This window comes from Kogia breviceps, chromosome 6, assembly GCF_026419965.1.
Source record: "Kogia breviceps isolate mKogBre1 chromosome 6, mKogBre1 haplotype 1, whole genome shotgun sequence".
Taxonomy (NCBI): Eukaryota; Metazoa; Chordata; class Mammalia; order Artiodactyla; family Physeteridae; genus Kogia; species Kogia breviceps.
Genome location: NC_081315.1, coordinates 144782257 through 144798451, shown reverse-complemented (window position 1 = coordinate 144798451; position 16195 = coordinate 144782257). Strand labels below are relative to the sequence as shown.

The following is a 16195-nucleotide window of genomic DNA, read 5'->3' as shown; positions in this document are numbered from 1 at the left end:
GCTCTCGGGGTCCTGATTGTCACGAGGCTCCGGCAGGGCACCCTGCGGGAGGGCCTGACTGGGCAGAGTCGGAATCAGCCGGGGGGCAGGGCCCGTGGTCCCTGGGGAGACAAGGGGTCAGCGGGGCAGCCTGAGGGCCGGGGTGTGCGGCGCGTGTCCGAGGGACGTGGGACAGAGGCCCGGGGGAGCGACCCTCGTGGACAGGGCAGACCCGGCTCCCCTCGGAAGCGGCGGCCCCCGAGCCCCGCTGGGTCCCCCGCGCCGCTGCCCCCGCCGGGAGAGCCAAGGGGAGCCTCGGGAAGCTGGGAGGGCAGCCGCCCCGGGCAGGCCCCGGCACGGAGGCCGTGACGCCCGGCTGCCGTGCGGGGCTGGGCCCCCGACACTGAGTCACAGGCCTGGGGCTGCCACTTCCTCAGCAGAGCAAGTCTGGGCAGGCAGGCAGGAAGGGCCTGGACCGCAGCCACCGTCCCTGTGACACGCCCGTCCCTGGCCCGCGGACGAGCTTCCCGCGCACAGAGGCAGGCGTCCCTCCCCATCCTGAGTGCACCCGAGCTGCCCAGTTGCCAGAGGGGCCCCAGGCTGAGGCCCCTCCCCCTCGCCGGCCTCTGTCCTCCTGGGGGGTCCAAACGGGGCTGGACAGGAAAGGGCCGTGCCCCTCAACCTGCGTGGGGGGGCGGGGGTGGTCACGGGCCTCTTAGTGCTCCAGACAAACGCCCCAGCTGTGGCCAAACGGTTGAGGAGCGAAGCCCTGCCTCTCCGCCCGGCCCCCAGTCCGGGCGCAGAGCAGCGCCACCCCATCGTCTGCTGGCTCTGGAAGCCGCCGACAAGCAGGGGAGGGGTGGGTGCCGCAGGCGCAAGCTGAAGGGTTGTTAAATGACAGACTGGCTGGCTGGGGCAGCTCCTGGTCACGACGGCCGCACGTGGGCCCTCGGGACCCCAGGGAGACAGCTTTTTCCGCCGGTGCTTCCCGCCCCTCCACCCAAGCAGGGAGCCACGGCTGAGCGGCCCCTGGGAGGCCCCGAGTGAGGCCCATGCCCGTGGAGGCGCGGGAAAGGCCCCTCTGCCGCCTCCGTCAGACAGATCAGGGAGGACGCGAGGCCCTCTCGCAGGCTCGGACCTGCCCGGGGGTTCTGGGGGCCACAGAGCACCTCCTGCAAGGGGAGGCCAGGCTCCTGACCCCCACAGCCGTCCCCACTCCCGCACGTAGGCCTCGGACCCACGCAGGGAGCAGAGCCTTCACCTCCACCAGCAAGGCCCGGGAGGGGCGGTCAGCGGAGCAGGACCCTGTGTCCCTGCGCCTGGACTCCTCCTCCAGCCTGTCCACTGGGAGCCTGGGGCTGGGGCTCCCCTGCACCCCAGGCACCTGAGGGTCCCTGCACCCCAGGCTCACTGAGAGCACCCCACAGGCACGCTAGCCTCCCCCCCACACCTGGCCACACTGGGGCCTGGGGCTCTGCCTGGCCCCGGGGTGAGCCCTGCGGGGGCTCGGTGGAGCGAGCCGAGGCTGAGGGCGCCTGCCGAGCGCCCTGTGCCCTGCCCGCAGCGCCCTGGTTCCTGGGGACTGCACCTCTGTCCCCCAGGGCCCCCCGCGGGCCCAGCCAGGGTGACAGCGCAGTGACAGCCCGCTGGGGTGGTTGGCAGGGAGGTGTGGCTGCCCAGCCCGGGATCTAAAAGCTTCCAAGGCAGTTTCAGGCAGCCTGGAACTCCTGGGGCCTAGGTGGGGACTTGAAGGCAGAGGCCTGGCTGACCACTGAGCAGCCTGGAAGCGGGCAGGCGGCAGGGTAGGGTGGAGGAAGGGGCACCTGGCCTGGGGTGTTGCTGATGGGGTAGGAGAGCGTGAAGGACTCAGACTCTGTGTGGCTGAAGAGGTAAGACCCGGGTCGACGGGCAGGTGGACGACCGCGTGGCCAGGTCGCGAGGGCCCTGGGGGGCATTGGCGGCGGGGCTCAGGCCCCTGCCCCACTGGGAGCCGGAGCCCTCACAGACGCCGGGCAGCGAGCTCTGCGGATGGAGACCCAGAGTGCCCCGAGGGTCCAGCCCCGTCTGGGGCAACCCACACCCAGTGCTTGGTCCTCCCTCAGCCCAGCAGCCTCCCCTGGAGCCCTCCCTGACGGCCCCTCGGCTGCGGACAGCCCCCCGAGGAGGAGTGGAGGGCCGGACCCGAACCTGAGCCGCAGTGGGGTGCGGGCCGGGCCGTGGGGGTGTCTGAGAGGCGCAGCGGAGGTGGCTGGGAGGTTTCTCACGAGACCATCCCCCAGGTGGCCCTCCTGGGCCACCCCCCACCCCAGGGGGGGCTGCATCCCACTGAGGGGCCCCGGGACCCCCCCACCCCCACCCCCACCCCAGCTCCTCCTCCATCTCGGCGCCCACCGAGGGGCACCGTGTGCTCCTTCCCGCGACGCAAACCCACGTACAGCCACGCACCCCTCCCGCCCTGGCGAGGGGCAGCGTGGGGTCGTCTGGGGGCGGGTGCCCCTGACGCCCCCAGGGCGTCGGTGGGGAGCTGCAGGGGCTCGGGTGCCGCCATGCCTGGGAGTCTCTCCCCAGAGGGGCCCCAGCCGGGCGGACAGCACCCTAGTGGGTGGGCCGTCCCCACTGTCCTGGCCGCGCCCGGCGAGGGCAGGGTGCAGGGTGTCTCCGTGACAGGTGAGGGGCCGCGCCGGTCCCAGCGCACGGAACCTGGGCCCTGCGCCCCCAGACCCCCTCCCCCAGCTCGCTCCCCTACAGCCTGCGGCTCCCTCGGCCTGGGACCCTCCCTGCTGCCGAGGGCCCCCTGCGCCAGGCCCGGGGTTCCCAGGTCGGAAGTCGCCTGTCCCTGGGGTGCACATGGGGGTCTCAGGAGCCCCTTGCCACCGTCTGTGCCAGGAGGGTGGGGTGGGGTCTCCAGCCCAGGGTGGGCAGACGGGTGACAGCGTCTCTCTTCTCCCCACGGCAGGAGGTGGGGCCCGAGGCAGCCGAGGCCTCCCAGGCAGCGCCATCGTCGACGTGGACCGTGCGGCTGGCTCGGCACCTGGGCCGGGCAGCAGCGTCCCGGGGGTGCGGACAGGTCCCCGGAGGTCACGGGCCGGCGGGACCCCGATGTCAGACCGCCCCGGCCTGAGCCCCGGCCTGGGGGGACCCGCCAAGCCCAAGGCCGGCCCACACCACGCCACCTTCGTCTGAGGCTGCCGCCCGCGCACCCGACCCCACCGGCCGCCCTCCCTCCCGACCCGGCGTCCCAGCCGCCTGCCTGGACACACACGTGGAGAGCAGAGGCCCCGAGGGGGCGGCCAAGCCTACCTCGAGGGCCTCGGACGGGCTTCCTCGGCCACGCCTGGGGGCAGAACCGGCAGAGGGCGGGGAGGGTCCTGGCCCCGGACACTCGCCAGCGTTGGCTCAGGGCTCCCTGGCCCCCGCCCCAGCTTCCGCTCGGCGTCCAGCCTTCCCGCAATAAAGCGCCTTTGAGGACCGGATCGTCGGCCTCGTGCCTGGTCCCGGGGCCCGGAGCCTGCCCTCGGGGGGAGCCATCGTTCCCGTGGCCCTGTGCGTGTGTTGGCGGGGGGCTGCGGAGAACCGGCTCTCGGGGGCGAGGCCGGAGGTGGGCAGGGAAGTAAGGCTGGCCTAGCGGGGCGCGGGGCCAGCCTGTGGGCAGTGGGGCGTGGTCCTGCCCCATCCAGGGCCCTGGTCTTGTCCACGTCGCAGCGCCTCCTGCGGCTCGGTGCGGGGTCTCCTCTCGGGGTGGCCGCCAGTGGGGGCAGAGCCTGGCCTGGGGACCCTTCGGGCCACTCTGACCCGACACCCCGCCCTTGGCCTCATTTAGGGGGGTGGTCTGGCAGGGCCGGTCTGTGGAGGGACCACCTCAGGGGAAGCCTGACCGCCCTGCCCAGAAGGCCTGGGAGAGGGTGTCAGCCCGTGCAGAGGTCCTGAGGCTTGAGCGAGCCGGGAGGACGGGGTAGCAGGCCAGGCCAGTGGGCAGGGCAGGTAGAGACGGTGCCATCGGCCCAGGTGCCTTGGCGGGACCCCGGCGCTGAGCAGCTGAGGGGCCCCCGGCACCCCTCCCTCCTCCGAGATGCATGTCAGGTCTGTCAGGAGGGCCGTAGCTCTGAGCGCACCCTGGGCCGCCGGGGCTGCTCTGGCTGCTCCTGGGGGGCTGTGCTCTGAGCTGGGGGTGCCCGCGTGCAAGAGAGGGGCCGGCACCCACCGCGTGCCAAGCTGGGTGCCCACTCAGTTTCTGCTCTCGCGCCATCTGCACAGAGGGGAAAACGGGCCCAGAGAGAGTGCGATTTGGGGGTGCACAGTGAGACAGCTGCAGTGCCAGGCCCATCCCCAGGCCAGCCCTTCTCTCCGCCCCGTGCAGACAGCCGAGCTGACTCACGGGGACCGGGCCACCCACCACCACCACCGCCGCCGCCCCGCCGCCCCCGCGGCCCCTCAAATTGCTGAAGAGGTTCCTGTGGCAGCTCTGCCTGCAGCTTCAGTCACGAACCACGGGGCCAGCTGGGGCGACAACGGTGGCCGCATCCGGGAGGCGACACCCCAGTGTCCGTTCACAGGCCTGGGCAGGACCCCAAGCCAGGTCTCTGCGGCCCTGGTGCCTGGCCAGGGCTTGGGATGGGGAGGAGGGCAGCCCAGGACAGAGGCGGGATGGCACGGGTGGTCCCAGCTACGACGGGGAAGCCCGGGGCGAGAGGGCTTCCTGAGGGGGTGCCCCAGCGGGTCCAGGAGCAGTGGGGAAGGGGAGCCAGGACAGCAGGCAGGGCTCTGGCATCGCCCACCTCCTCCGCTCCACCCCCGCTCCCCCCGGAGGCCCCACCCCAGGCTCGTCCTGGGAGGCACAGGCAGAAGTGCTGCAGAGAAGGGCGGCAGAGGTCCCTGTCCCGGGGGGCACTGTGTGCCACGGTGCACACACCCTCCTCTCTGTGCCTGGCCTCTTGCTGGCCAGGGGGCCACATCCCATGCTCCAGGCCTGGGCCCTCAAAAGGGCTCAGCATCTGTAGGTGCTCTGGTTAGTATAGCTCACAAATAGACAGTGGCCAGCCCTGTGGCCAGGTAGGGACCGGAAGCTGGGGCCGTGGGGTCCAGGCCCCTTCCTGCCGTGTCATCCTGGAAGACTTCCTGGAGGAGGCGTCGTAGCTGAGACTCGAGGACATTGTCAGGTCCAGGACCAGCATGGCTGCGGCCAGAGGGGACGGCTGGCTCAGGCAGGGCGAGCTGGGCAGGAGCTGGGCAGCAGACATGGGGGACGTGTAGGCTTGGCACGGAGGCAGCCAGGGTTAATCATTTCCAGGAGGCCTTGACCGCCACCTGCCCTGGCCGCTCTGCTCCCGCCTCCTGCTGCTGCTCAGGCCAGCCCAGGAGGAGCCATGGGGCGCTGGGCCTGGGTCCCCAGCCCCTGCCCCCCTCTTGGGCTGTCCCTGCTGCTGCTGCTGCTGCTGGTGCCTCGAGGGGCTCAGCCCCAGGCTGGCAGGGTGAGCACCGACCCCACTGCACTGTGATCACGGGCTCTCCGTGCCCGCCTGGGGTCCTGGGGCTGAGGCCAGGGCAGGGCGTGGGGTGGGCGAAGGGCCCTGCGTGGCGACAGCCAGCCTTCCGGGGGTGAGGTGGGCGTGCTGGGCTGGCCTGGGGGACGGGGGGCCTGCGGATCCAGCTTGCTGGCCCCCACCCTGGGGCATGGAGACTGTTCGCCTCTCTGGGCCTCTGCTGGGTCCACGTGTTTGAGGTGGGGGCCGGGGGGGGGGCGCCTCTGAAGGCTTTGCAGTTGCTCTCGTCCGACCCCCAGAACAGACCCCAAGGGTTTGAGCCTGGAGGGCGGTGGTGCCAGCCTGGCAGACCCTGAGCCAGCTCAGCCTGACTCCTTGGACTCGGTGGGAGGGGAGGGGACAGGGTCCAGCTGAGGCCGTGGGACAGCCAGTGTTCCCTGGTTCCTACTCCAAGACCTCAGGGCCCCAATATGGAAACTGAGGCAGGGCCTGAGTGTGAGGGGGGTCCATCCCACACCGACCCCATCACAGGCCTCTCGGCTCTTCCTAGAACCCAACGGAACCCCCAGAATGTAACACCACAGTGACCCCTGGGACTCCCGCGATCCCCATGACCTCGGTGACCCCCAGGACCCCAGCCACAGCGACAGCGCCCAAGGCCGAGGGACCCCATGGTGGAGGGCTTACCCACCTGCCCAGGGCCGCCCCCTCCAATAGCAGCCCTGGGGGCACAGGTGGGTCAGGAAGGCTTCCTGGAGGAGGTGGCAGGCTACACCTAGATGGGGGGGTCTGGAGGAACGCAGCAGCACCTAGGGAGCGGGGTATGCGGTGGGGGTTGGGAGGTGACCGGCGCGGGACCCCCCGACCCTGTGTCTCCTCCAGCGGTGCTCACCGAGGCCGGGCAGCCCTGCAGGTTCCCCTTCCGCTATGGCGGCCGCATGGTCCACGCCTGCACTGCAGAGGGAAGTGCCCACAGGAAGTGGTGGGTCCCAGCCCCCAGGCCCCGTGTCCACCCTGGAGATGCTCCCGCTCCCTGCCCCCCGTCCTCCACGCCGAGCCTGGCGCACAGCAGATGTAGTGAATGAATGAATGAATGAATGAGAGAGTGAATGGGAGAGAGCCCCGGAGTGGTCAGCGTGGGTCCCTGCGGGAGTCGGGGTTAGGGTGGGCGGGCCTCTGGCCTGGGACCCCACGTCACCGCATGCGTCACCCCCAGGTGTGCCACGACTCACAACTATGACCGAGACAGGGCCTGGGGCTACTGTGTGCAGGCTTCCACTCCCCGGGAGGGCCCAGGTGGGTGCCGGGGGTCTGAGCCTGAGCGCAAGCTAGGAGGGGGCTGGGCCGGGGGGGGGGCGCTGAGCTTGAGGGGTGTCAGAGCTGACCTGGGGCTGGGGTCCTGCCTGGTGTGCAGGAGGGGGCCTCGGGGCCTGCGGGAGTGGGGAGCGGGGAACACCTTGCCCCGCGGGGGGCCTGCCCTCTCCGGGGGCCACGTAGCTGCTTTGGCCATTGCCAGGGTCGAAGCGCCCCCTGGTGGTCAGGCTGGGCCCTGCGGCTGCACAGGAACAGCCCTGGACGTGGAGAGGGCCCAAGGAAGGGGTCCGCAGGGTGTGGCGCTGGCAGCCCCGCTTACAAGGGTCCCAGGGCACACAGAAGAGGACTGCGCTGCCTGACGGGGGTCGGGCTTTCAGGGTGCTGGATGCAGGGCCAGAGGCCCACTTGCCCAGGGTCTGAGAGCTGGGCAGAGGATGTGGTGCGGAGGGGGAAGGCCCGCGCTCGCTCCCAGGGCACGTGCACACCACGGAGAGTCACGGCGTGGGGAGGGGCTCACGAGGCCCGCCGGGCTCTCAGACACACCCCTCCCCGCTGCGTGTGCCCAGCTGCCCTGGATCCCTGTGCCTCTGGCCCCTGCCTCAACGGGGGCTTGTGCTCCAGCACCCAGGACCCCGAGTCGTACCACTGCACCTGCCCCGTGGCCTTCACCGGCAAGGACTGCGGCACGGGTGAGCAGGGTGGGGGCCGCGGGGCAGGGGCGGGGGGTGCCTGCCGCACGTGCGGGGAGCAGGGGCTCACTGCGCCGCCCCCAGAGAAATGCTTTGACGAGAGCCGCTACGAGTACCTGGAGGTGGGCGACCGCTGGGCCCGCGTGCACCGGGGCCGAGTGGAACAGTGCGAGTGTGCGGGGGGCCAGGTCCGGTGCCAGGGCACCCGCCACACAGGTACGGGGCGGGGGCGGGGGCGGGCCGTGTCGCTGGGCCTCCCACCCGGGGAAGGGGCTCGTCCAGGGCCACCCAGAGACGGGCACCGGGTGGGAGCCAGGCCCTGCCCCTGGCCCTCGAGGCCCAGCTTCTGAGCCCTCCCCCCAGTTTGTCTGAGCAGCCCCTGCTTGAACGGGGGCACCTGTCACCTGATCGTGGCCACCGGGACCACCGTGTGCGCCTGCCCCCCAGACCACGCCGGGCGGCTCTGCAACATCGGTGAGTCGCTCGGCTTCGGAGCCGCGTGGCCCCGCGCCCTGGGGCCCGGGCTCACCGCGCGCCGTGCCGCCCGCCCGCAGTGCCCGCCCAGCCCTGCTTCGTGGGGAGTGGCACCGAGTACCGAGGCGTGGCCAGCACGGCGGCCTCGGGCCTCAGCTGCCTGGCCTGGAACTCGGACCTGCTCTACCAGGAGCTGCACGTAGACTCTGTGGGCGCCGCGGCCCTCCTCGGCCTGGGGCCCCACGCCTACTGCCGGTCAGCACTGGGCGGGCACGGCCTGTCCCCGGGCCCTGACCCCTCGGCTTGGGAGGCTGCGCAGCGAGAGGAGCCCAGGGCCAGGGACCCGAAGCACCTGCACAAGGGGCCAAAGGCTGTGGGGTGGGGGTGGGCAGGATGCCAGGAGCCGCACCCGGCTAGGGGTCCCCAGCTCCCTTCTCCGCCCCCCGTCACTGAGGGGCCGTGCCCACCCGCTTCTCCCCGCACCCCAGGAACCCGGACAAGGACGAGAGGCCCTGGTGCTACGTGGTGAAGGACAGCGCGCTCTCCTGGGAGTACTGCCGCCTGGCAGCCTGCGGTGCGCGCAGCTCGCGGCGGGGTCGGAAGCAGCAGGGTGGGGGCAGCGCTGGCCCCGCCCCCGCTGAGATCACCGCGGTTTCCCCGTGGCCCACCCCACCCACACGCCAGGCCTCCTCTCTCCGGAGGAGCACGGCCCCATCGGAGAGATGGGGAAACTGAGGCTCACCAGAGCAGGTCTGGTCCAAGGCCATGCAGTGGGTTGACACCAGAGGTCAGAGCAGGCGAGTTGGTCACCGGGTCCTCTGGGTGGTCCAGCCGGGCTGCACTGTGCCAGGACGGTCCCCAGAGACAGGGAAGTGTGGGTGCATGTGGATAATGTGAGTACCCTGGAGTCAGACCCTGGGAGTGGGCTGCTCCAAGAGGCCAGCCCGCCCCCTGGCCCCGTGCTCCAGGGCTCTCTGACCATCCCGAGTTGGCTCTGGGGTCCCGGGCCGCTGGGAAGGACATGAATACCTGCCAGGTGTGCCAGGCCACCCTGGTTCCCACAAAGCCTTGTGACTGGGTATGGTTCTCCCCATCCTGCAGATGAGGAAACTGAGGCTCAGAGTAAGTCATGTGCCCACAGCGGCAGAACTGGGGACCCTCTTTCAGACGAGCTGCCTAGGCTGGGGCAGGAGGCACGTGAACCGCGGGGGGCCTGAGGATGATGGATGCAGCCAGGACCCTCTCTGGCCTGGGGTGTGCAGAAGGGACCCAGGGGGTGTGAGCCGGTGACCTGTGTTCCCAGAATCCCTTGCCAGAATTCAGCCCCCGCCCACCGAGGCCCTGCTGAGCCTGCCTGGGCCCGCGGCAGCTGGACCAGCCGGACGCCAGACCTGTGGCAAGAGGCACAAGAAGAGGAGCTTCCTACGGCCACGCATCATCGGCGGCTCGTCCTCGCTGCCCGGCTCCCACCCCTGGCTGGCCGCCATCTACATCGGGAACAGCTTCTGTGCCGGGAGCCTTGTCCATACCTGCTGGGTGGTGTCTGCCGCCCACTGCTTCTCCAACAGGTGAGCGGCTCTGGCCCCAGTGTCCACGACCCCTGCGCCATCCCTCAAGCCATCCGCCTCTCCACCCACCGCTATCTAGGCCTCCGCCCCCCCACCCGGCCATACACCCATCATCCACTCTCCACCCGCCACCCATCTACGCACCCACCCGCCTGTCCTAACCATCACCCATGTGTCCCCACGTTCCGCCACCTACCCGTGTAAACCCCGTCCTTTGGTCCCTCCGTTCCCCGTTGCCCCTCTGACTCAGGTGGGACTCAGCGCTCAGCCCAGTGCTGGGCATGGAGACTGCCGAGACCCGCCCCATTCCTGCCCGGGGTGCTGTCCCTGTCCTTGTCCCTGCCCGTGTGGCCGCCCAGCCCTGGCTGATCCTCGCCCCGGGAGCTCCAGGTCTCCCCGCTCAGGGAGGGGCGGGGCGGGGCGGCCAGCGCGTGCGCGCCAGGGTGGTGGGTGTGGCCCATGCCTCGCAGGGCCCGCCCCTTCCGGCCTCGTCCCCCCGCCCAGACCGAGCTGGTGGCCCCGTGCGGCGCAGGGAGCCCGAGGCCCCGCCCACTCGGCGGGCTCCCGGAGCGGAGGGTCGGCTGGGGCTGGCGGCTTGGGGAAGGGTCGGGTGCGAGGCAGCGAGCTCAGAGCAAGAGAGGCCAGCCCGTCCCCCTCTCCTCACGGCTGTGGTGGGAACAAGGCTCTGCCGTGGGGAGTGGGGGCTCTCTCTGGGGGGGGGGGTCAGTGGGAGGGAACGGGCCTGACAGTGGCGTCCCAGGGAGTGGCACGTGAGCGGGGGCTGGGGGCTTGGCAGCGTGAGAGTCCGACGCTGAGTCCCCATCAGCCACCCCAGGGACTACAGCGTAGGGGTGGGGGCAGTGGACATAAGTCCTGCCCTGTGCTGACCGCTGAGTGACCTGTGAAACAGGACCCCTGAGGCCTCCCCAGTGTGGATGGGATGGGGGTGGTGAAGAGGCTGGAGGAGGGGAGCAGGCACCCTCTGCTCACTTCCAGGTAGGGGCTGGGGAGGGCCAAGCTGGATGCAGGTGCCCGTCCCCTGTGGGCTGGACCCCAGCACCCTGGTCCCTGGCCGGGGCCAAGCAGGGCCGGTGGAGGTGGGTGGGACAGGGCCTTCGTGTGCGGGTGCGGGGGTGAGGGGACCGCTCAGGCTCCTGGACCCACGGTGACTTCACAGGAGGCCTGCCCCTGTAGCAGGGGCGTGGGGCAGAACCGGTGCCCACAGCTGGGTTCTGCACGGACGCAGACCCCACCTGGACCTGCACAAGGCCCCCCAGGGTCACTCGAGCCGCTGCCTTAGAGGCGGTGCTGCCAGGACGGGGGCTGTGGCCCTAGCTCCCCGCTCCCTACCGCACTATGGCCCACCCCAGCCCCTGCTCAGGTCTCTCCCAGGGCCTGGGGGGGGGGCGCGGGGGCCCTGCACAGCGTCACCCTCCCGGGGTCGTCTACCGGATGCTCTGTCCCCGTGGGTAGGGGGCGAGCTGACCTCAGGGGCCCGAGAGCCATGCTGCCACCAGCTCCCACTACACAGCCCCCCCAGGGAAAGTGTCTCTGTGGTTCTCGGCCAACACTTCTTCAACCGCACGACGGCCGTGACGCAGACGTTCGGCATAGAGAAGTACATCCCGTACCCCCTGTACTCAGTGTTCAACCCCACTGACCACGACCTCGGTGAGGCTCGGGACCGGTGCTGTGTGCTCTGTGCACACCCAGGGCCAGAGCCAGGAGAGAGGCTGGGAGTGGGTGTCAGGCAGGGGAGGGTCCCCAGACACTCAGAGGACGGGTGGGAGGCGGCGTTGGGGGCGCGAAGGAGAGACAGAGCGGGGAGGGGCAGGGGGAGGGCAGCAAGGGTGCCTGGGGTGGCCGAGCGGCCTGCTGGAGGGAAGCCTGGCCGGCCAGCCTGTCTGGCCCTCCTGCTCCCTCGTGGGCCTCCCGGGCCACAGCCCCTCTGCCCTGCGGGGCTGGACCCCGTGTGACGCAGCAGCCGCCTTGGGCCCGTCGTGGGCCCCATGCTGCAGGCTGACCCCCGGCCTCTCTCCCGTCCAGTCCTGATCCGGCTGGAGAAGAAGGGAGAGCGCTGTGCTGTCCGCTCCCAGTTCGTGCAGCCCATTTGCCTGCCTGAGCCCGGCAGCACCTTCCCCGCTGGGCACAAGTGTCAGATTGCGGGCTGGGGCCACCAGGACGAGAGTGAGTGGGGTGGGCGCGAGGGACCCGTGTCGTGCCCCCGGGAGCAGCGGCCCGGCCCCGCCAGCCTCGCGCAGGCTCAGCGCCCCCTGTCGGCCGTCAGATGTGCGTGGCTACTCCAGCTTGCTGCGGGAGGCCCTGGTCCCCTTGGTCGCCGACCGGAAGTGCAGCAGCCCGGAGGTGTACGGGGCAGACATCAGCCCCAACATGCTGTGTGCCGGCTACTTCGACTGCAGGTCTGACGCCTGCCAGGTGAGCCGGACGGCCGCCCCGGGAGCTCAGAGCCGAAAGGGGCCGACCCGCAGGGCCGGCCGGGAGCCCGGGCAGAAGGCCCACCTCCCTCCCGGTCGGTGGCACCCCCAGGATGGGCGCTCACTGTTGCTGGAGGCCCGGGGGCCAGGAGTGGGGGCCCTGCTCACAGGGGGCGGGGTTGAGGCCCGGGAGGGGCGGGGTCCCAAAGCCCAGGCTCGTGCCGGCTGTCCAGCCAAGGGCAGGGCTGTCCACGTGACGTCAAAGGCCAAACCCCTTTGCACCCAGAGTTCTCCCAAATGAGCTCAAGCGATCGGCCGATCTCGGCGTCCCGTTTGTCAAGGGCTCCTCGGGGGGCTGCACCTCAGTGCTGAACTGGAGAAGCTGCTTTACTCCCCATTTCTATAGGGGGGGAGACTGAGGCCCAGAGAGGTCTGCTCACTCTTGCCAGGTCACACAACTCACAGGTGGCAAAGCAGCGGGGGCGGCTCGGCACTCGACCACGTGGTAGAGCGAGCGCCCTGGGGGAAGTCAAGGGTGGCTTCACGGAGGAAGGGGCGCTGGCACTTGTCCCAGGGGGTGAATAGGGGTTTGGCAAAGAGGGTGTTTCCAGCGGGGAATGTCCTCTGCTGGAGCGTGGGGCCGCCTGGTGCGCGTGGGCTGCGTGCCGGTGGGCGGAGGGGGAGCCAGGTGGAGGGCCCTGCTGGTTGCGGAGACGCGAGGGAGCCCCGGCAGCCCCCTCCTGGTGACGGACGCCCTGTCCGTGCTCCCTTACTTGGAATACCCGTGTCATCTGTGCCCAAGCTCTCGGGAAGCCCACCTGGAGGGGTGACCCCTCTGGAGGCACGTTCCGGGTTGGGGCGAGGGAGCCTGGGGGGAGGGGGTGGTGGACTGTTGCACGGCTGTCAAGGAGCTGAGCCGTGAGTCTCCTGAGCCGGGCCCCAGGCTCCGACCGGCCGCTCTGCGCAGGGGGACTCAGGCGGGCCCCTGGCCTGCGAGAAGAACGGCGTGGCCTACCTGTACGGCCTCATCAGCTGGGGTGACGGCTGCGGGCAGCCCAACAAGCCCGGCGTCTACACCCGCGTGGCCAGTTACGTGGACTGGATCAGCGACCGGATTCGGCCCCCCAGGCGGCCTGTGAATCCCTCCTGAGACCACCCCTGGGGACATCGTGCCTCCTGCCGTTCCCTCCTCGCTGGCAATAAACATGTTTCCAAAAAGACCCCGGCCCACGCTGCCTGTCCCGCTGCCGCCAGCTCAGCCGTCCCCGCCCCCAGGCCGTGACCCACAACCCAGCTTTGTGGGTGCTGTGGCTTCAGGGCTGAGGGCCCCAAGCCAGCACCCCAGCTGCTCAGAGGAGAAAAAAGGAGCCTGTGACCCCCACAGGGAGGGTCTGGCCCCGTGGCCTGGGCAGTCAGGACAGGGGATCCAGACTAGACCTTCTCCAGAGCAAGAGCTGTCCCCAGCCAGACCCCTCTCAGACCCTCCCCCAGGCAAGTGGGGCTTGGGTCCGGGCACCTTGGGCTGTCCCACGGCAGGGGGTGCTAGAACTTAAGACAGGTTATTTGGGAAAACCCCTGGCTATCATTTTGCTTCAAGACGGCAGCCCGCCGACTGCAGCTCTCCCTCAGCCGCGTTTTCTAGGCGGGGAAAACTGGAGACTTCCTCTGAAGGAAACCAGGCGAGACGCTGTGGGGCGGAATCTGAGATGCCCGAAGGGCCTGGGATGCTGCGCCACAGGAAGCAGCACATGCAAAGGTCCTGAGACAGGAGGCTTATTTATTTATTTATTTTTATAAATTTGTTTTTTTAATGTATTTATTGGCTGCGTTGGGTCTCCGCTGCTGTGCGTGGGCTTCCTCTGGTTGCAGCGAGCAGGGGCTACTCTTCATTGCGGAGCACGGGCTCTAGGCACGTGGGCTTCAGTAGTTGCGGCACGCGGGCTCAGTAGTTGTGGCTCGCGGGCTCTAGAGCGCAGGCTCAGTAGTTGCGGTGCACGGGCTTTGTTGCTCCGCAGCGTGTGGGATCTTCCCGGACCGGGGCTCGAACCCGTGTCCCCTGCATCGGCAGGTGGACTCTTAACCACTGTGCCACTAGGGAAGCCCCTGGTAGTGGCTTCTTTGAATCAAAGTAAGGAAGTGGGGCTGAGGCCAAAGAGGGTGGGATTGTGGGGGGGGTGGGGCGTGGGCTGTAGTGAGGTGCTGAGGGTGTCCCAAGTGTCCCTGATGGGACAGCAAGGTGGGGATGTGATGACATTTGTGGTCAGAAAAAGAGGCTTGGGTGTATGGGGGTGGGTCAGAGCGGTGCCCGGCGCTGGGTGCCCTGGTGCGCTGGGACCTCTGGTCTCAGGGAGGGTCAGGAAGAGGGTGGCATTCGGCGCATCCAGCCCCAGCCCCACCCATCCTGCTCTGGGCATGGGGCCCCTTCCCAGAGCAGCCCAGAGGGTGGGGTCCTTCTCCCCCACAGTCCCTACTCCCCTTGGCTGTCACTTCCGCAGCCCCACCTGGACCAGATCTCGCCGCCTGTCCCGGGTGACACACCAGGGCTTCCTGCATGTCACCCCCCCATCTGGGAGCCCACCCCCAGTCTCTGTGTGGTCTGACTCCACCTGCCTCCAGCCTCTCTTCTGCCCCCCAACCGCGCTCTGACCACTCGGGCCTCCTTGTGTTCATGAAACTGACCAGGGCCCTTGCTGACGCTGCTTCCACTGCTGCCTGGAACGTTCTCTCCCGTTCCGCCCCTCCCCCTTCACCCAGCCTGTGGCGCCCTGAGAGGCCTTACCGGTCGGGTCCTTTCCCAGTCGCTCTCTGTGGTCACGCGAGAGTGATTTGCCTGAATGGGGTCTCATGGCCACACCCAGCTGCAGAGGAGGCTCCCTTCTCCTCTGAGCAGCTGGGGTGCTGGCTTGGGAGCCCGGGAGGGCAGGGGACAGGATTGTCATGACAGGACCAGACAGGTCACCAGGGACATGCACTGCCCCCAGCAAAGCCGGAGCAAGAGAGACAGGCACTGGCAGGACGCCAGCGTGCGTGCCCATTGCCCCAAAGGCCGGGGCTGGGGCTCAGAGCCCTGAAGTGGACCGGGACTTGCTGCTGAAGCCCCACCACGTTGACCGCAGCCAGGGCAGCAGAGGCTGGTGCTGGTGCCCCAGGAGCACGGAGGGTGGAGCAGCTCCCACCCGTGAATCTGGGGCCTCTGGCCGCCTGTTCTCGGCCTCCAGGAAGCGCGTTGCTGCAGTCCCACCACGCCTCTGCCTGATGTGAGCTCTCCCTGACCTCCTCCCCCGCGGGTGGTGGGTGTGGATCTGTTAAAGAGGTGACGTGCCTTTAGAGAGGGTCTAACGTCAAGCCAACCTTGCATTCCTGCAGTGAGCCGAGCTGAGTCAGGGTGGGAGGCAGCTACCTTCCGGCGGCTTCTCCAGATTTATTCTCCACCCTGCCCTGTGCCCCATGGGCTGGTCCTGATGGGCTGTGTCCGTGGGCTCCTGTGCCCTCTGGGGCAGCCCCAGCAGGAGGTCAGAGGAGGGGGGAGTGGGAGATCGGGGTGTGGATTTCCCTGGTTCCCTCTTCTGGGGTCACCTCAGTGTTGTAGGTTGGATTGTGTCCTCCCCAAGTTTTCATATATTGGAGGCCTAACCCCTAGGACCTCAGAATGTGGCCTGATGTGCAAAGAGGATCTTTAGAGAGGGGCTCATTATCGTGGGGCCTGATCCAATATGACCGCGTTCACCTAAGAAGGGGAAATTGGGACACAGAGACATGCACAGAAGGAAGATGATGTGAAGAGACACGGCGGGGAGACAGCCATCAGCAAGGCAAGGACAGAGGCCTGGGGCAGGTTCTCACAACCTTCAGAAGGCCCCTGCCCTGCGGACCTCTTGATCTTGGACTTCTGTCTTCTAGAATATGGTGAGACGATTTCTGTTGGTTAAGCCCCCAGTCTGTGGTGCTTTGTGACGGTACCCCAGCAAAGGATACACTCAGATCCCTTAACTGAAGGCCACGGTCCTCCCAAGATGTAAATGACGCCCCCTTCATGGTTCAGGGAACCCCCCACCTCAGGTCTAGAGGTGGTTCCACGGCTCTCTACCTGGCCTGAGGCTACACAGTCCTGTACTGTGCCCCTTAGGTACAAGGGTGTGGTTCTTCCAAGAGCACACCTTTGTGAATAAGCCCTCCTTGAATTGTCCTACTGTAGTGTCAGCTGCTGGGACCCTGGCGCGCACACTCTGTCATACTTGTTATAAGCTTTTTCTGGA

General features: G+C 68.9%; 2 protein-coding genes and 1 long non-coding RNA gene across 11 annotated transcripts in view; 2 read left to right on the top strand and 1 right to left on the bottom strand.

Moving 5' to 3' along the window:
• Window positions 1-3452, top strand: part of RGS12 (regulator of G protein signaling 12) — a 114901-nt gene extending 111449 nt beyond the window's left edge. For all 8 annotated transcript variants that reach the window (XM_059065981.2, XM_067036774.1, XM_067036775.1 and 5 more), the window contains one exon: window positions 2936-3452. In XM_059065981.2, coding sequence (XP_058921964.1) covers window positions 2936-3162 — 227 coding nt within the window. In that variant the 3' untranslated portion in view covers window positions 3163-3452. The remainder of the gene's footprint in view (window positions 1-2935) is intronic.
• On the bottom strand, window positions 2432-9557 carry LOC136794408 (uncharacterized). 2 transcript variants are annotated; one of them, XR_010841164.1, is made up of 4 exons: window positions 8679-9557; window positions 6352-6413; window positions 6151-6268; window positions 2432-5201 (listed from the first exon to the last, which is right to left on the bottom strand). It is a non-coding gene; the product is annotated as an uncharacterized lncRNA (long non-coding RNA). The 2 variants fall into 2 exon arrangements; XR_010841163.1 differs by lacking the exon at window positions 6151-6268.
• HGFAC (HGF activator) lies at window positions 5342-13198 on the top strand. Its single transcript, XM_059066062.2, has 14 exons — window positions 5342-5447; window positions 6010-6193; window positions 6342-6441; window positions 6676-6755; window positions 7340-7462; window positions 7547-7678; window positions 7826-7936; window positions 8017-8191; window positions 8425-8510; window positions 9240-9504; window positions 11036-11175; window positions 11551-11691; window positions 11792-11940; window positions 12907-13198. Exons 1-14 carry the CDS (start codon window positions 5343-5345, stop codon window positions 13087-13089), a joined length of 1974 nt encoding a protein of 657 aa, XP_058922045.2. The 5' UTR covers window position 5342; the 3' UTR covers window positions 13090-13198.
• Window positions 13199-16195: the final 2997 nt, after the last annotated feature.